The sequence below is a fragment of the Eumetopias jubatus genome, unplaced genomic scaffold (assembly GCF_037043125.1).
Source record: "Eumetopias jubatus isolate StellerSeaLion01/CBP00866 unplaced genomic scaffold, mEumJub1_p1.0 scaffold_7, whole genome shotgun sequence".
Lineage (NCBI taxonomy): Eukaryota > Metazoa > Chordata > Mammalia > Carnivora > Otariidae > Eumetopias > Eumetopias jubatus.
The window spans coordinates 28,483,027-28,503,407 of record NW_028274813.1 but is presented as its reverse complement, the minus strand read 5'-3'; the positions used below and the strand labels follow the sequence as shown (position 1 = coordinate 28,503,407).

General features: G+C 38.4%; 1 protein-coding gene across 3 annotated transcripts in view; it reads left to right on the top strand.

The window, feature by feature from the left end:
- Positions 1-20,381, top strand: part of PSEN1 (presenilin 1) — a 69,428-nt gene that overhangs the window by 15,128 nt on the left and 33,919 nt on the right. For all 3 annotated transcript variants that reach the window (XM_028089619.2, XM_028089691.2, XM_028089460.2), the window contains one exon: positions 19,500-19,753. In XM_028089619.2, the coding sequence (XP_027945420.1) occupies positions 19,500-19,753 (254 nt within the window). The remainder of the gene's footprint in view (positions 1-19,499; positions 19,754-20,381) is intronic.

The window sequence follows — 20,381 nt, the reverse complement described above, 5'->3', positions numbered from 1 at the left end:
AAACACTGATGAATTGGCATTTAGGGGTTATGGCTGAGTGATGTATAAATAGGTCCTTCAATGGAAAGAACTAACTTTGACCCAGTTGTAATTTGAAACAGCTATGTGTAATTTGGTCTGATTCACTTAGTTTCTTAGTACTTCATTTTTCCCATCTGTAAAATTAAGATGGTTTACTACATAAATTCTCTCTCTCAGCAGTTTTGTTGTGACCATGAATTAGGGTTGCCAACTGTCCTGGTATGCCTGAGACTGAGAGGTCCCTGGAACACAAGGCTTTCAGTTTTAAAACTGGGACAGTCCTGAGAAAATAGGATCAAGTTGATTACCCTATCAGAAGTATAATGAAATTGAAATCATTTTGGATCTGATTAACCCAGTCTCATTCAATTAGATGACTTTGTTGTGTAACTTCAAGTATTATTGCAGTGATATATTGTTAGTGTTCAAGTAGATAAAACATTTTTCTCTTTCCAGAAGTGAAATGTTGCCCATGACTTCATTCTTCCATCCTTAGCAGATACATGATAGGCTGTCTTAGCCCAGAAAAGATGTTTTCTTTTTGTAGGCTTTTATGGGTAATCTCATTCACAGTAAAGAGAGTTGCAGTTTGATGAGATTAGTTAGAGACCTGAAAAATAGTGTTGTTTTTTTAACCCAAATATTTATTTCTCAAATTTTTATTGTGAAATATTTTAAGCATATACAGGAAATGTGGCAAATAATGTAATAAGCACCCATGTACCTACCACCCAACTTTAACACTTGTTTTATTTGCTGTGTATGCTTTGTTATTTTTGAAGAGTATTTTTATTAAGCTTTTTCTGTTTCTGTTATATATTGATCGTACAGAAACAAAATTCTGACCAAACAAAATTTTGCAATTAATTTGGACAGATGGTCTAGTGATATAACAAAAAGAAATTACAGATAAAATTGAAGCACCTCTCCCACATTCCCCTTCTTTTCCCACAATAGTAGTTACTATCCTGAATTTAGTGTTTATCATACTATATTTATGAACATAAATGATATTTAATATATCACTTTTCATGTTTTAAAAGTGTATATGAAGTATATGTGTTTGTGTGTGCAAGTTATAGAAGAAAATTACCACATTTTTGAAATGTATAGGTACATGTTACAGAGAAGCATGTTTTTGGAATTAATATATTGATAGATAAATAGATGCATATAGTTCTAGTTTTTTCCTTTTCTCTTTATTTTGTAAATATATAAAAATCTATTTTTTTAATAAATAATTTAGTAGTTTCCAGTTTTTCACAGTAACCAACAGTGTTTCAAAGACATTCTAATTCATTAATCTTGCACATGTGTGTTTCTCAGTGATAATTGCTGTGATTGGGTATATGGAACCTTAACTATATTAGAAAGCCAGTATGCTTTCCAAAGTGGTTGTAAATCAAGAGCATACAGCAGCTTTCATTTCTTTACATCCTGGCCAGTTCTTGGTATTGTCTGACTTAGTGTGTATTAGTTGGATGGGTTTGAAAAGGTCCCTCATGTTATTTTAATTTATTTCCCTAATTTCTAATAAAGTGAAGCTTTTCCCCTATGCTTACTTGCCTTTTGCATTTCCTTTTCTGTGAATTGCCTGTTTATGTTCTTTGCCCATTTTTCAGTTGTTTGTCTTGGGTGTTTTTTTGTTTTTGTTTTTTTTCTTACTGATTTTGTTGAAATGTATATTTTGGCAGGTAGAAGGATGCTAATCTCATGTTGACTCTATGCTTTTGAAATATTTTCTCAGGTCTGTAGCTTCAGTTTGTTTATGGTGCCTAGCTGAAATGTTAAGTTGTTGCGTTATTCTTTCCTTTTAAAAGTGAAATTTAGGGGCGCCTGGGTGGCTCAGATGATTAAGCATCTGCCTTTGGCTCAGGTCATGATCCCAGGGTCCTGGGATTGAGCCCCGCATCAGGCTCCCTCCTCTCCCTCTGCCTCTCCCCCTGCTTGTTCTCTGTCTCTCTCGCAAATGAATAAATAAAATCTTTAAAAAATAAAAAAAAAATAAAAGTGAAATTTATTTGTATTTTTTCAATTAGAAATAGTTTAAAAGGGGCTTCTGGGTAGCTTAGTTGGTTTAGCGTCTGTCTTAGGCTTAGGTCATGGGATTGAGCCCACATCGGGCTCCCAACTAAGTGGGAGCCTGCTTCTCCCTCTCCCTCTGCCTGCCACTCCCCTTGCTTGTGTACACTCGCTCTCTCTCTCAAATAAATAAAATTAAAAAAAATAGTTTAAGAAAAATATGCAGTATAGATTATCAGTCCTGAATATGATAAAAGCTTTTTCATCTTACAAAGGAAGACTGAACTAAACTAGTATAGATGACACTGCAGTGTAGTCCAGCTAATGTTCAGCCGTTCCATTCATTGTCTTACATCTGTATCAGAAAAATAAAAGAAGGAGAATATGGGTGATATTGGTGATTTTTCCCTTTTATTTTTCCAGATGTTCTCTAACATAGTTATCTCATAATTTAAAAAAAAACTGTATTTTTAAATTTTTATTATTTTTTAAAGATTTATTTATTTTAGAGAAAGCAAGCTGAGGGGAGGGGCAGAGGAGTCTTTTTTTTAAGATTTATTTATTTATTTTAGAGAGAGAAACAGCTCGGTAGGAGGAGGAGCAGAGAGAGACTAAGAATCTCAAGCGGACTCCCTGCTGAGTGCAGAGCCCGCCATGGGGCTTGATCCCACAACCTTGAGATCATGACCTGAGCCGAAACAAAGATGCTTAACCGACTGTGCCACCCAAGCGCCTCTTAAAAGAACACTATTTTTAAAAGAAAATTTTTGAATGTGAAGAAAGGTTGCAAAAGGACTATAGGCTATTGGGGGAATATCAGTGGAAAGGGGCGAAGCATTCAAAGTTCTCCATGCTGAGTGACTAAGAGTAAGTGGGAGAATTAGAGCAACCTATGTAAAAGAAACCAAAAAAGCATGATAGCTAGGGGTCTTTGAAAGGGCCTGTATTGATCATTGGAATTTATATTATGCCCTCGAGGTATGTTTGTCATTCTCCAGTTTAAAAGACTTAAATGTTTACAATGCATTTTAGAAAATTTTCATCAACAATAATAAAAGGTTTTGAACTTAACTTTTAAGCTTTGGTTACCTACAAAACTAACCCATATAAAACATTTTAATTCCTGATAACAGATGAGAGGAGTTGCATTGTTCTCACCTTTTTACTTTTTAGAAGTTTTTACTATTTCATGCTTGTTGACCCCACCTAGGTTGTAACATCAAAGTTTGTAAAACAAAGTTCATGTTTCTGAGCTGACTTTGGAGTTTATTGATCACCCAGTATCTTTAAACCAGTTCCATACAAGTCTCCCAGGTTCTTCTCACATTAGCAAGAACATTTTTTTTTATGTTATGTTAATCACCATACAATACATCATTAGTTTTTGATGTAGTGTTCCATGATTCATTGTTTGCGTATAACACCCAGTGCGCCATGCAGTACATGCCCTCTTTAATACCCACCACCAGGCTAACCCATCCCCCCACCCCCCTAGCAAGAACATTTTTAAGTTTTGTATCCGTGAATAAAAATCTGAAAGTCTTACTAGTTGCTTAAGGACTTCAGCTTTTGTGTGAGAGGGTTCTCTGGGCTTTGAGTTCTCTGGACACACTTCCCTTAGCCATCTTATGTCACATCATCTCACATCACGGCTCTTGCCGCCATGTTATATCTGCGCTGCTCTCTGGGGCATAGTTCCAGTTTTCATGTAGAACGGCTATCAAACAATAGTTCAGTATGTCACAGGAACTAAGTCGAGAATTTATTTTATTCTTTTTCCCTCAACAAAGTGCCCCTGCTTCCTTAGAGATGGCACTCAATCAAAAATTTTACTTCTTGGGCGCCTGGGTGCCTCAGTTGGTTAAGCGACTGCCTTCGGCTCAGGTCATGATCCTGGAGTCCCGGGATCGAGTCCCGCATCGGGCTCCCTGCTCGGCGGGGAGTCTGCTTCTCCCTCTGACCTTACCCCCTCCCATGTGCTCTCTCTCTCTCTCATTATCTCTCTCTCAAATAAATAAATAAAATCTTAAAAAAATTTTTTTTACTTCTTTCCATTAGTTTACTCATCACCTCAAACTAGAAGCTAGCATGGACTTCATGTTTGTTTGTGCTATTAGTTGGCTTTGTCTGTAGGGACTGGAGACTAGAAGGTAAACTAATGACTCAACTATTTCTGACAAAGGCCAAAGCTTACAAGTTGTGAAATACTTGAAGTTCTTGGTTTCCTAAATGTATTGTGTAGGTTGGATATTAAAGTAGCTCTAATAAGAACATTATCTGGGCCTTTTTCTGTAGTTTGTGATCCATCATAATCCTTAGGTTTACTTTTACTGTACCTATTAAAATAGTTTGTACAGTTTTATTTTTCTCGTGCAAAATTTTGATGGGTAGAGCTCTTTTTCCTTGACTTACTATTATTCTTTGCCAGAAGTCAGCTGTTAAGATAGAGGAATATACTAAAACTAGAGGAAACTGAAAATATAAACTTCAGAATAGTAAAAATTCATATTTTGATTTGGTGTAGACTTACATCTTTTTTTTTAAGATTTTATTATTTGAGAGAGAGAGAATGAGAGAGAGAGAGCATGAGAGGGAAGAGGGTCAGAGGGAGAAGCAGACTCCCTGCTGAGCAGGGAGCCCGATGTGGGACTCGATCCCGGGACTCCACGATCATGACCTGAGCCGAAGGCAGTCGCTTAACCAACTGAGCCACCCAGGCACCCTAGACTTACATCTTTTATGTGGATTAGCAAACACCTTACTTTTCTAAGACACAAGTGGATTTTTTTTTAAGTAAGTCAAAGATTTGTTTATATTGTTTATTAACACTTTTTAAATGTGTATTAGAGCAGTGGTTTTTCAGACCTTTGCGTACATTGGAATACCCTGGATAAACTGTTAATAAAAATTCTCTGGGCCCCAAACCCAAAGTTACTGGTTCTGTAAGTCTGAGATGGGGCCACAGAATTTGTGTTCCTGACCCATTCCCAGATCTTTTTTTTTTTTAAGATTTTATTTATTTGACAGAGAGAGACAGCAAGAGAGGGAACACAGCAGGGGGAGTGGGAGAGGGAGAAGCAGGCTTCCCTCCCAGCAGGATCATGACCTGAGCCAAAAGCAGAGGCTTAACGACTGAGCCACCCAGGTGCCCCACCCCCCCTTCTCAGATCTTGTTGGTACTTTTGGTCTAGGGTTTAGGAACCAATATACTGGATGAAAAAATAAAGGGAAAGTGACATCAGAGAAAAATGATTAGATTTAAAAATTGAATATTTAGTATTTTTATTCATATTAGTTTATTCTGACCCAAATTTTCTAAACCTTAAAGAAATTGTCGGGCGCCTGGGTGGCTCAGATGGTTAAGCGTCTGCCTTTGGCTCAGGTCATGATCCCAGGGTCCTGGGATCAAGTCCCGCGTCGGGCTCCCTGCTCCTTGGGAACCTGCTTCTCCCTCTGCCTCTCTCTCTTTCTCTCTCTGTCTTTCATGAATAAATAAATAAAATCTTTAAAAAAAAATTGTCAACAGCCTTTTTGATTTACAGTAGAAAAAAAGTCAGTCATTTGTAACTAAAAAAGAATCCTTAAAGTAGTAATCCATTGAGAGATCAATAATGATTCTCTATATAAAGCAATTGCTGAAGAACACTTAAATAAGTCTGCTACCTTCAGCTGCTAAATGTACGTTAAAATATATTTAGTCTTGGGGTATCTGGGTGGCTCAGTCGGTTCAGTGTCTGACTCTTGATCCCAGCTCAGGTCTTGATCTCAGGGTCGTGAGTTTGAGCCCTGTACTGGGCTCCGTGCTGGGCACGGAGCCTACTTAAAAAAAAAAAACAACAAAAAAACCCCCGTATGTTTAGTCTTTATAAATGAAGGTTAGCTGCATTATCTTTTTTGAATTCAAAACATTAAATGCAAAGAACTTTATTAAGTTGTTAGCAAATCATAGATTGGCAGAACTAAAATGATGGTGGTTCACTTTTTTTAAGTGTGAGAAATTCTATAAAATTAAACAACAGACGGACCTATAAGCTATTTATTGTTTAAGTACTTGGGTCCTTGAGAAAATAAATGAAAGGGGTGATCTAAATTCAAACTGAATCGGGCCCAATAAGCCTTTGACAGTGTTACTATAGTGTTTATAGTAATGAATCTGTTCTCCCAGTTATGTCAAAATGAAGTAAGGAGAAAGAAAACTTAGTCTTGATGACATCCAGAGGAACATGCTTGCTTCCGCATGAGAGTAGTCAGAAATCTTTGGCACAGGTCTTAAGAGTTTGTTAAAAAAAAAAAAAAAAAAAAACAACAAAACCCTCTAGTTTCAAGCCTAACACAACCACCTCATAAATATTAAATGCTATCTTTAACCAGTTATATCAACTGTTTAGGGAAATGACAGCCTTTCTTGATGTTAGAGTAATGGTTAAAGCTCTAACTTCAGGGAATCATGAAGCTTGGCCAGATGCTGGATGGAATTTTGTGTGTGTGTTGGAAACATGTTGCCTATGATTAATAAATATTTTCAAGTTTTCTACATAACTTGCCAGTTCTTTAGTTAAGCTACTCTTCTAGTTTTTCTTATAGTGCAGGCTCAGGAGCTTCACATTTCTAATTGTAGAAATCCAAACGGTCTCCATAAGGTCTTATAGGATTGTTACTTTTTGTTATGGATAAATACTCATTTTAAGTAAGTAAATAGTATGCAGACTATAAGCACATCAACATACTGAAATGCATTGTAATTTTTAGTCATGATGATTGTTATTACGTGGAAATGCATACATGAAATATTGGATAAAAAAGGCAGGACACAATATTTGTGAACATTCATTGTAACTATAAATATGTGTGTATGTTGAAAAACATTAGATTTTGAGGTGTAGTAGGAATAAGTTTTCCTCATAAAATCATTTATATTCATATTCAGCAATATAAAATTATAAACTTAAGTGTGGCAATAACTGCCATGAATAAAATAAAAAAACTGTCAAAGGCTTATAATGCATAATGACGGGTAAATCTTAATATACAAAGAATTCTTTGTTTTTTTAAAGATGAGTATTTTTTTAATTTTTTTTTTTTTTAGATTTTATTTATTTATTTGACAGAGACAGATAGCGAGAGAGGGAACACAAGCAGGGAGAGTGGGAAAGGGAGAAGCAGGCTTCCAGCTGAGCAGGGAACCCGATGTGGGGCTTGATCCCAGGACCCTGGGATCATGACCTGAGCTGAAGGCAGACGCTTAACGACTGAGCCACCCAGGCGCCCCTATTGAAAGAATTCTTATGAAGTCAAAAGGAACATAAACAACTCAGTATCAGCATTGCCAAAGGATATGAGCAAAATATAAGGAGGAAGAAGAAGAAATATAAATGTCAATAAATACATGAAAAGGCTAGTTGATCAACCTCCCTGGTAATACGAAACTTAGAAATGAAAACTTTACCTATCAGTGAGCAAGGATTGCATCTGGCTCAGTCAGTAGAACATGTGACTCTGGATCTCCCGGTTTAAGTTCAAGCCTCATGTTGGGTGTAGAGATTACTTAAATTGTTAATTAAATAAAGTCTTAAAAAAAACGAGAAAGAAACCCAATGCTTATAAAGGTATGGGGAAATAGGCATTCTCATGTGCTGCTCATGGGAGTTTAATTTGTGTTTATTTGGAGGCAAGTTGTCAGTTAAGTCTGCAAAGACACAGGCCTTTTGGAAATAATTTGGCAATTAAATCTAAAAATGCACATACCTTTTGACTTAAGATTTCCACTTTTAAAATTTATCATATATAAAAATATTACAAGAGTGCCAAGACATGTAGACAGACATGTCTGATGAAATGTTATGTGTGACAATGAGAATTTTAAGATAATTTCAATCTTGTGTTACTTATGGTTTATCCAGTCAGTACTGTAAGATAATGGTTAATAGTAGGATGACTAAACTGTCTGAATTAGAATCCCTGCTCTAGACCTTCCTAGCTCTGTGATATTTTGCAGATTTGCTGGCCTTGAAGCTTCAGTTTCTTTCTCTGTTAAATGAAGTTTATAATATTAAGAAACTCAAAGTTTATTACTCACCTGAAGTACTTAGCATAGTGTCCTGCACATATGTGGTCAATAAATCTTAATAATTATTATAAGTGTCATTACTATGCTACTATTATAATACTTAAGATTGAGGTTTAATATACTGGCGTAGAAGGTATCTGATATATTATTAAGTGACAAAAGCAAATTATAGAACATGGCTTTAAAAAAATCTAGAAGTATGGGGCACCTGCCTGGCTCAGTCAGTAGAGCATGTGACTGTTGTGATCTCCGTGTTGTGAGTTCAAGCCCCATGATGGGTGTAGAGCTTACTTAAAATTAAGGGCATCTGGGTGGCTCAGTCGTTAAGCGTCTGCCTTCAGCTCAGGTCATGATCCCAGGGTCCTGGGATCAAGCCCCACATCGGGCTCCCTGCTTGGTGGGAGGCCTGCTTCTCCCTCTCCCACTTCCCCTGCTTGTGTTCCCTCTCTCTCTGTGCCTCTCTCTGTTGAAAAAGAAATAAAATCTTAAAAAAAATTTTTTTTAAATTAAAAAATCTAAAAGTACTTAAGATTGCTCACCATGTTCATATTGTGGGGCAAAGATTGGGGGGACACTTTCTGTGTTAAAAACAAAAGTTTGTAACACTTTTTAAAACTTCTAAAAAATGTTTATAAACTTTTGTTTATAGTCTTTTTTTTTTTTAAGATTTTATTTATTTGAGAGAGAGAGCATGAGCAGGGGTAGGGTCAGAGGGAGAGGGAGAAGCAGACTTCCCACTGAGCAGGAAGCTCTACTCCCTACTCAGGGCTTGATCCCAGGACGCTAGGATCGTGACTTGAGCTGAAGGCAGACGCTTAACCAACTGAGCCACCCAGGCACCCCTGCTTATAGTCTTTTAATTACAAAAATAAAACTTAAAAAAAAAAAAGCCAGGCAGAAAACAAGGTTTAAAAAAAACAACAGGAACTACGTTGTATTAAAAATACCTCCACAATTTTTGCTGCTTGAGAAATACTATCCCTTGCTTGAGGGTCCACATGCCTTTGGTGACTGGACTTGTACTTGCATCATGTTTTGAAGTAAGAAGAAGGGAGAAAGAATTAAAACGAAGCCTCTGACTTAATGGTGTAGGAGTCCTAGGGAATCAGGCTTCATAGGAACTCACTTCCCACATACTTAGCCACTTCCCATGGGACTCCACCCTCTGTGACACTTACAACATTTATATAGTGAGTAATCCTTCCTTCTGCCACTGAAATGAAATCATTTATAATGGCTACAGCACTTGTTTTTCTGAACCTTAAAAATAGCTTTTAAAGGCAAAACTATGGAGGCAGTAAAAAGATCAGTGGTTGCCCAGAGTTGTAGTGGGGAGAGAGAGATAAATAGGCAGAATACAGAGGATTTTTAGGACAGTAGAAATATTCTATATGGTACTATGATGGATACATGTTACACATTTTTTAAAACCCATGGAATGTGTAACATCAAGAGTGAACCCTAATGTAAACTATGGACTTTGGGTGATAATGACATGTTAATGTAGATTCATTGATTAGAAATGTACCACTCTGGTATAGGATGTTGATGGCAGGGGAGGGGGTGGTGGTTGGTGGAGGCTGTCAGGGGGCAAGAGTATATGTGAAATCTGTATTTTCTGTTCAGTTTTACTGTGAACCTAAAACTGCTATAAAAAGGAAAGTCTATCTTTTTTTTTTTAAAGCTAGAAATGACCTACCAAGCTACACACACAGAAGGCCTTTATGTTCTTAATCTTTTAGAGGTATATGCTAAAGTGTTTACAAAGGAAATGATATATCTGAATTTGTCTCAATACTAGACGGGTGAGTTGTATGGGAAAATAGATGGAATAAAATTAGCCATGAGTTGGTAGTGATTGAAGCTGAGTAAAGTGCATGTGGGACTTCATTTTACACTTCTGACAGTATTTGTCTTAACTTTTTCCATATTAAATTTTTTTTAATTAGCCTTAAAAATAATGCTAAGTCATCATCCTAATATTTAGCTGCCAGGATTTTTCATTTTGGAAATCTCTTATTAGTTCTAGTGTCATCCTCTTTTTTTTGAGCGCATGCACACCCGCTGAGCAAGGAGCTCCATGCGGGATTCGATTTCAGGAGCCTGGGATCATGACCTGAGCCAAAGGCAGATGCTTAACTGACTGAGCCACCCAAGTGCCCTAGTGTCATCCTCCTTTTTAACAGTTTCAAAGCACCTACACATCCCTTTTGAGAAAGACACTCTATTTTTTGTTGTTGTTGAGGTGTAATTGGCATACAGTAAAGTACCCATATTTAAAGTATACGATTTGATAGGTTTTGATATTTGTATATATACCCTTGAAACTGCCACCACAGTCAAGATAATGAACTTAATCAGCCCCAGAAGTTTCCTCATGTTCCTTTGCTGTCTGCCCCTTTTGGTTCTTCCCAGCTACTCCTCATCCTCAGGCGACTACTGATCAAGTTTTTCTCACTATACTCTAGTTTTCATTTCCTAGACATTTGTACAAATGAGATCATACAGTACATACTCTTTTGCCTGGCTTCTTTCATTCAGTATAATTATTTTGAGATTCATCAGTGGCATAGCATGTGTCGATTGTTTATTCTTTTTTACTCCTGAGTTATATTCCATTATATGGCTATACCACAGTTTTTTATCCATTTACTTGTTGATGGATATTTGTGTTGTTTCCAGTTTGGGGTTGTTATGAATAAGGCTGTTATGGACATTCATGTACAAATAATTGAATGGACATATGCTTTTGTTTATTTTGAGTAAATAAGAGTAGAATATGATCCAATGGAATAGGCATATATCTAACTTTTAAGTGTACATTTCAGTAATGTTGACTGTATTTGCATTGTAGTGCAACAGATCTCTAGAACTTTTTCAACTTGCAAAACTGAAACTCTATATCCATTGAAGAACAACTCATTTCCCCCTCCCTGCAGTCCCTGGCAGTCCCAATTATGCTTCCTGGTTTCTTGAGATGGACTGCCTTAGATACTTCAATAAGTGGAATCATGCTACATTTGTCTTTTTGTGACTTCTTTTTTTTTTTAAAGATTTTATTTATTTATTTGACAGTGATAGAGAGCACAAGTAGGCAGAGAGGCAGGCAGAGGGAGAGGGAGAAGCAGGCTCCCTGCTGAGCAAGGAGCCCGATGTGGGGCTCGATTCCAGGACCCTGGGATCATGACCTGAGCTAAAGGCAGTTGCTTAACCAACTGGGCCACCCAGGTGCCCCGTGACTTATTTCATTTAGTATAATGTCCTCAAACTTTCCTCTGTGTTATAGCATGTGACAAGATTTTCTTCTCTTTTAAGGCTGAATAATACTCCACTGTACATATGTACCACATTTTCTTTGTCTGTTGATGGACATTTGAGGTGCTTCTATCTTGGCTCTTGTGAATACTGCTGCAGTGACCATGGATGTGCAAATATAAATATCTCTTGAGATACTGCTTTTAATTCTTTTGGATATATGCCCAGAAGTAGGGTTGCTGGATCATATGATAATTCTGTTTTTAATCTTTTGTCTGTAATAGCCATGCCATTTTACATTCCCACCAGTGGTGCACAAGGGTTTCAATTTCTCTGCATCCTTGCTAATCCTTGTTATTTTTTTGATAGTAGCCATCGTAATGGGTGTAAGATGATATCTCGTTTTGATTTGCATTTCTGTAATGATTAGTAGTCTTGAACATCTTTTCATATGCTTATTGGCCTTTTGTGTATGTCCTTTGGAGAAATATCTATTCAAGTCCTTTGCCCATTTTTTTAAATTTTTTTTTAAGATTTTATTTATTTGAGAGAGAGAATGAGATAGAGAGCATGAGAGGGGGGAGGGTCCGAGGGAGAAGCAGACTCCCTGCCGAGCAGGGAGTCCAATGCGGGACTCGATCCCGGGACTCCAGGATCCATTTTTAAAATCAGATTATTTCAAGCACCTGGGTGGCTCAGTTGGTTAAGCATCTGCATTCAGCTCAGGCTCAGGTCATGATCCCAGGACCCTGGGATAGAGCCCCACATTGGGCTCCCTGCTGAGCAGGGAGCCTGCTTCTCCTTTTCCCTCTGCTGCTCCCCCTGCTTGTGCTCTCTTGCTCTGTCAAATAAATAAATAAAATCTTTAAAAAAAATAAAATAAAAATAAAAAATAAAATCAGATTATTTGTTTTTGTTGTTGTTGTTGTTGAGTTGTAGGAGTTCTTTATATAATCTGGATATTTACCCCTTATCAGATACATGATTTGCAAATATTTTCTCCCATTCTGTGGTTTCCTTTTTATTCTGTTGATTGTTTCTTTGATACAGAGAAGTTTTAAAGTTTGATATAGTCTCATTTGTCTATTTCTGCTTTTGTTCTTTAATTTCTCTTAGCAAATATTTTGTAGTTTTCAGTGTACAAGTATGTTTGGGGCTCCCCAGGATCATGCTCATGTTCAATGAATAGCTAGAAGAACTCAGAAAAACTGTTATACTCACTGGTTATACTCACTGGCTATAGTTTATTACAGAGAAAGAATACAAATTAAAATTAGCAGATAAACACATTGTAGGGCAGAGTCCAAGAGATACCGGGCATGAGCTTCCAGTTTTTTTCTCCTAGCAGAGTCTTAGCAACAGTGCTCAATTCTCCCAGAAACATGCACAGAATGTTGCTGACCAGGAAGCTTACTTGAGCTTTGGTGTCCAGGAGTTTTATTGGGGGCTGCTCGTGTAGACAGACATGACTGACCATAGTTCTCTAGCCCCTCCCAAGGTCAAACAGATACTTTGTGGCTCAAGACCTTCACCATAGATCACGTTGTTAGCAATGTGGCCCAAAGCCTCATGTAAATAAAAACACTCTTAACAGGCAGGATATTCCAAGGGCTTAGAGGTTATCTCCCAGGAACCAGGCCAGATCTTTCTTTGGCATGTGCAGGGTTTGGACACCCCTGACCGACTGAGTTAATCCCTTACTACACAATAGGCCTTTCACATCTTTTCATCCTTTAGGTCTCAGCTCAAATGTCACTTCCTCAGAAAGACATTCTCTGGCCACATTATCTAAAAGTAGTTCCATCCCATGTATTTTTTTTTTCTTAATCATCTCACCCTGTTACGGTACTATCCAACTCTGATTATCTTGTTTATTATCTCTCTTCCCCTGCTTGAAATCAGTTCATGAGAGCAGAGACCTTATCAGCCTTTTCAACTGCTGTATCCCTGGCATTCACTTTTTTAAAAAAACTAGTAAGTGTAGTGATTAAACCTAGAAGCTAAAACAGTACCATAAGCCACATATGGTTCTAAATACCATGAGCTAATGGCAAAGGATATGAATACTTAGTTCATAGAAAAAAATGCTCATCTTTTCTAATAATAAAAGAAGTTACACCGTGTTCTCATATTTAACCTATCAGGTAAAAATCTAAGCATTTCATAGCTTACTTTGTTGATAAGGGCTTGTTGAAATAGGAACTCTCCTATACTGCTGATCTTTAAACTGGTACAACCCATATGGAGGGTGATTTGGCAACACATATCAGGATTTTATTTTATTTTTTTTGTTTTTATTTTTTTAAAGATTTTATTTATTTGACAGAGACACAGCGAGAGAGGGGAAAAAAAGCAGAGGGAGTGGGGGAGGGAGAAGCAGGCTTCCCGCTGAGCAGGGAGCCCGATGCGGGGCTCTATCCCAGGACCCTGGGACCATGACCTGAGCCAAAGGCAGACGCTTAACGACTGAGTCACCCAGGCATTTTAAATGCGTATCAGGATTTTAAATGCGTATATACTTTGACCCAGTAGTTTCACTTCAGGAAACTTACCCTACGGATATGCTTTGCACACATGAAATAACTTACAGGGGGCATTCATTGCAGCCGTGTTTGTAAATGACAAAAAGTTGGAAGCGTGTTTATAGCAGCAATGTCTACAATAGCCAAAATATGGAAAGACCCAGATGTCCATCAGTAGATCAGATGAATGGATAAGGAAGACGTGGGGTATGTGTGTGTGTGTGTACACATATATAATGGAATATTAGCCATCAAAAAGAATGAAATTTGCCATTTGCAATGACGTGGATGGAGCTAGAGGGTATTATGCTAAATGAAATAAGTCGGTCACAGAAAGACAAATACCATATGATTTCACTCATGTGGAATTTAAGAAACAGATGATCATAGGGAAAGGGAAGGAAAAATAAGATGAAAATAGAGAGGGAGGCAAACCATAAGAGACGCTTAACTCAGGGAAACAGGGTTGCTGGAGGGGAGGTGGGTAGGGGGATGGGATAATTAGGTGATGGGCATTAAGGAGGGTACTTGATGTAATGAGCACTGGGTGTGATATGCAACAGATCACTAAATTCTATCCCTGAAACTAATAATACAGTATATGTTAACTAAATTGAATTTAATTAAAAAAAAAAAAAAGCTGGAAGCAAGTTAAATGTCTGTCTTTAGGGGATTGGCCTAATAGATTATGATATATTCATACACTGGTTATGTAGCTGGTTTAAAAAGTTTTGGGGGGGGGGCACCTGGGTGGCTCAGTCGTTGAGCTTCTGCTTTCAGCTCAGGTCATGATCCCAGGGTCCTGGGATCGAGTCCCACATCGGGCTCCTTGCTCAGCGGGAGCCTGCTTCTCCCTCTGCCTGCCGCTCCCCCTGCTCATGCTCACTCGCTCGCTCTCTCTCTCTCTGTCAAATAAATAAATAAAAATCTTAAAAAATAAATTTAAAAAAATAAAAAGTTGCTTCTCAAAGAATAAGGATGTATTTTACGTACTGATGTGTAAAAAAATCTCTAAGAGACATAGTTAAGCAGAGAAAGTACATTTATTGTACTACCATTTGTGTAAAAAGGGGAAATGAGAATATATATTTGTATTTGCTTGTATAGACATCAAGAAACTGCAGAGAACAATGACAGTGGTAACCTGGGGTATTAGACAACTATAAATAGTTATGTGGGAGGTATTTTTTATGTTATTCCTTATTATATTCTTTGACTTTAGAATCATGTGAAAATTTTACCTGTTCAAATAAATTGTGTTTTAAAGAAATTGAAACATATAGTCAATTTTAAAAATAGTATCCAAAGTACTGTAAAGAGAAAGGGTGCGGTAAACAGTGCTCTAGCATCCCATATCAGCTTCAAGGGTGGGGCAGCGTGGGGTTGGCTAATGTTCATTATAAACCGGAACATCCAGTTGAGTACTGTGAATGAACATATTATGATTGCTTCTTTCATGTTAGACTTACCCAATAAACTGTTCATGTAGCCCTAATAGGACAGCTGTGCTGCCCTGCAGAGGACACAGATTTTGAAGCAAGAGACTTGAATTTGATTCCTGTGTCTACTGTTTTCTGGCCTTGAGATTTTGGACAAATTGTTTTAATCTTAATCTACCAAAACCTCTCAATAAATACAAAGAATAAATGAAATAATGTGAGTGTGCTTTGTAAATTATCAATAACATACAAAGAGCTATTATTATTTGTGTTTTGGTTTATATTGCACAGTAATCAGCCCATTAAGTTGGTCATAATTGAATTGCTGAACATTAGTCACAAACAAAACATGCTTAGCATATGACTTAGTCACCTCCTTCAAAGAAAATAGAAGTATGAATTTCCTCAACTCTCTGTTCTTCAGCTGTCTGTCACACGTGTCCCTGTCCTCCAGAGCCTACATTGCCTTCCTACTGGACTTTGGTCACTCCAGTGACTTGTGTTCAACAAAAATTACCTTTCTTACTGAGTGGTGTATATATTTCTACCTTTTGTACTTTGGAATAGTTTCCTTTCCGTTCCTCATAGGGTTTAAGTCTTCATAGTATTTTCTGTATGAGGTCAAAGAGTTAATTCCCGATCTCCAGACTGAGATGAAGGGCACCAGTTCCTCGGTGACGCCAACTCTTCTCTCTTCTTCTGTTCCCCTCCACTTATCCCCTTCCCTGTTCCATGAGCTGTCATCCCCCATTCTTGTGTCCTCAGTCTCTCCTGTGAGTCCTAACTCTGTGCTTTGACCTGATGGGAATGCTCAAGTCTGACATCCCTAAGAATATTTTCAAATGTGAATCCCTTCTGTTGTCACATCTTTTATTTTTTTGCTTCAAAGAATGATTGCCTTTAACTTCTCAGTTTCCATTCATTCCCTAGTTCATCATGATTTATGATCTCATTTCCCTCTTTTTCTTTTTTTTAAGATTTTTAAAAAATTTTTTATTTATTTGACAGAGAGAGAGAGAGAGAGACAGCGAGAGAGGGAATGCAAGCAGGGGAAATGGGAGAGGGAGAAGCAGGCCCCCCGCGGAGTGGGGAGCCCGATGCAGGGCTTGATCCCAGGACCCTGGGATCGTGACCCGAGCCTAAGGCAGACGCTTAATGACTGAGCCACCCAGGCGCCCCGATCTCATTTCCCTCTTAACTGTTACTTTTGTAAAAACTTTGGCCAACTTCCCCCTGCTAAATTCAGTGGCTTTTCAGCTCTCCCGTACTGCCTGACTGTGGATGACACCTCTGAAATGTACTCCTTTTGCTGCTGTGATGTACTGTTCTGGGATTTCTTCCCTCTCCCCTATTTTTCTCTTAATCTCTTTGGCTGGTTTTTCTCCTGTCACCTGCTGCTAAAGCTTAGGGGTTATGCACTTCTCTCCTTGGTCATCATCCCACTCTTTTTCTTTCCACAGTTGTTGCATTATATAATGACCGAGTCCATACTGTTCTGCTTTCCATCTATACTCTCTCCCTGAGATTTTATCCATTTCCATAACTATAGAAACTAATGACTCCCCCAACAGTACCCTTGGACTTTGCTGCCTGATTGCAGGTACCTCACATTCACCTATCTCCCTAATTAAAATAGTTCTCCTCTCCTCCAGCCCACTCATCTTCTTGTGTTCCCTGCTCAGTCAGTGCCATCTTCACCTTCCCAGTCCCTTATGCCAGAAACCTCCAGGATCGTCCTTGACTCCTTCCTGACCATTCACATGTAATTTGCCACAAAGCCCTGTCAGTTCTGCTTCTGAAATATCTTTCTTGTACATCTTGTTTTCATCGCCACTCAGGTTTCTTTAAAATGAAACGTAATGTAATGTGTCACTACCTCAACCTTAACAATTTTTATGACTTTTTATTGCCTACAAGACAAAGTCTGAAGTCCTTGGGCGTGGCAAATGAGATTTTTTTTTACAACCTGTCCCTGACCTTTTCCTGCCCCCAGCCCTGACAGACCATGTTCCCCAGCCAGCTCAGGAGTATTCACTGGTTGTCTGCATAGGCCTTGCTTTTCAGTTTCACACGTCTGCGCCCGTCATGTCTCTGCTTGGAGCCCTTTCACCTTCCACTCACTTTTCTCAGGAATCGTGTCTTTATGCTGCCTTTCTGGACCACACAGAATGATCAGTCCTGCAGCACTTTATTCATGTCTCTGATATAATATTTATCCTGTAGTAAAGCTAACTTACAGTCTTCTTAAGGACAGCATCTAGGTCTTTTTAATTTCAGTATTGCCAAAGCATAGTACCTAGAATATAGAATTTTGATAATTATTTATGTGTTGAATAATATTCAAAGTAAAGTAAAAGAGAACTCAGCCCACATTGAGTCTGCAGAGTTCCCATGTTGTCTTGTGAACAGCACATTGAGAGGTGGTTAAGAGCTTGATTTCTGCAGTCCGGCATGCCTGGGTTCAAACCCTCTCTGTAATGCTTCCTAGCTGTGGCCGTTTCCCCACCTACAAAGTGGTGACACAGGGGTGGCTGTGAGAATTTAATGTAAAGCACTTATCACAGTGTCCAGTACATTATAATAATTTTAAGCTATTATTAAGAGTGTAATGTATTTTTAATGAATAACAGCAGTAGTTATACTCTGTAGTCAAAAATGAGGTAAAAGAGTGGCATGTTCTCACATGATCTTCCTAAGAGAACCTGTTCTGAACCAAGCTGATACATTTTACCACCAACAATGACTATCAGTCTGCTTTCCTCTCCTGGACTTATCTAGGAGGAGGAGTGCTGTTCTTTTCCTCCTGTTATCTGTTGTTTGTATTATTGTTATTAATGCTCTTGAGATTCACTCTCTCCTTTACAAAAAGTTGAGTTTTAGATATGAACAGTGATACCAAAAAGGAAGTTGAACTTGAAGGGTAAGAAAGGGTAAACCCAGGATAAGGGTGGAAGTGGTGTTTGGATTAAGAGACTGAGGAAAGTAGAATCTAATAAGGTTCTAGTTTCATTCCGTCATTTGTCAAATATTTATTGTTCCCTCACACTATACAGGGCAAGGTGGGGATGCCTCTGGCTGGAGGGGCATCAGAATTGTTTAAGGCCTAATTTCTCTCTGTAAAGATTTTTTAAAATCTTTTAAATAATTTTTGAAATAGTTGTAGATTTACATGCAATTTTAAGAAATAATAGATCCCTTGTATATCACTAGAAGGATTTTAAGTCTTATTAATAATGAAGGTGAGGGGCACCTGGCTGACTCAGTTGGTAGAGCATGCGACTCTTGATCTCAGGATTGTGAGTTCGAGCCCCACGTTGGAGGTAGAGCCTAGTTAAAAAAATTATGAAAGTGAGATAGTTCCTTGTATAACTGGTATGAAATCACAGGTAGAAAGCAGTTCATAATTGTGAAAAAGCTGAGATTACTGTGCTTGCAGCTGTAACAAATAAGGTTTCATACAGGTATCAGTTTTTAAGCCAAACCTCCGAGGATGAGTACAATTGTATTAGGTTGAGAATGGAAGAGGGGAATGAGGTAAACCAAGAGCTGGGTGAGAGGGAGGACCTGGGGTTCCTTCATCGAACAGTGGCAGATCACTTAGACAGACATTCATTCATTCATTAAAAAAGATTTTTATTTATTTGTCAGAGAGAGAGAGCGCACAAGAGGGGGAGTGGCAGGCAGAGGGAGAAGCAGACTCCCCTCTGAGCAGGGAGCCCCATGCAGGACTCGATCCCAGGACCCTGGGATCATGACCTGAGCCGAAGGCAGACGCTTAACCTACTGAGCCACCCAGCGCCCCTCATCTAGACTTCTAAATTGCACACCTCTTGTGAATTGATTTTTTAAAAATATTTTATTTATTTATTTGAGAGAGAACATGAGAGTGGGGAGGGTCAGAGGGAGAAGCAGACTCCCTGCTCAGCAGGGAGCCCGATGTGGGACTCAATCCTGGGACTCCAGGATCATGACTGGAGCCGAAGGCAGTCGCTTAACCAACTGAGCCACCCAGGCACCCGAATTGATTCTTTCTTGCCTCGGGTTTTTAGAACTCAAGTAATGATGGGCCTCTTCTTAATCTCAGGTCTAATTATTCCATTTTCTGTTTTTATAGAATACCTTGATTCTACTGAGAGTCTGACTTCTTGAAAAAAGTTTCTCTTGTGCTTTTAGAATGACAGTAGAGAACGGCATGAGCACACCAGCGAAAGGCGGAGACATGGCAACCCCGGGCCATTATCTAATGGACGACCCCAGAGTAACTCACGGCAGGTGGTGGAACAAGATGAAGAAGAAGATGAAGAGCTGACATTGAAATATGGCGCCAAACATGTGATCATGCTCTTTGTACCCGTGACTCTCTGTATGGTGGTGGTGGTGGCTACCATCAAATCAGTCAGCTTCTATACCCGGAAGGATGGACAGCTGTATGTATGAGTGTTTTATTATTCTCAAGGCCGGTCTGGCTTTTCTTTGTAGTGTGTCATCATCACCTCAGAGGCCTTTGCTTTGATGGGGCACAAAGGCTAGAGAGTTCATCCTCGCTGACAGCCAGAGCAGTTGACAGAATGAGGGGTTATTATTTGATGCTTTAAGTAGAGAAAATGAGAGCTACAGAATTCTCTTTCACATATGGTGTCACTGGTTAGGACTGAATTTATTTGAAATTGAGCAGGTAAAGAATTGAATATTAATCTTTTCCACCTCAGGGCCATTGGTCCCATTGTTCTTCTGCTGGAACATTCTTTCCTTTTCTAGATTTGATGGATGAATTCTATTGTCCTTCTCATCTTTGCTTAAATGTTAAGTCCTCAAAGGTAATTTCCCTGATCCTTGTAACAGAATTAGGTCCTTCCCGATATTCTTTCTCATAGCAACCTGTTCTTTTCACAATATGCAAATATATTATTTATTTACATTATTTAAAGCCTGGTTTCCTTCTATACCGTAAGGCCTATGAGGGCAGATTGTTTCTACAGCTAGTTATGTAATAAATGCTCAACAAAAAAAGTTGCTAAATGAAAAGATGAAGAATTAATGCAAGCTGGCATTCTC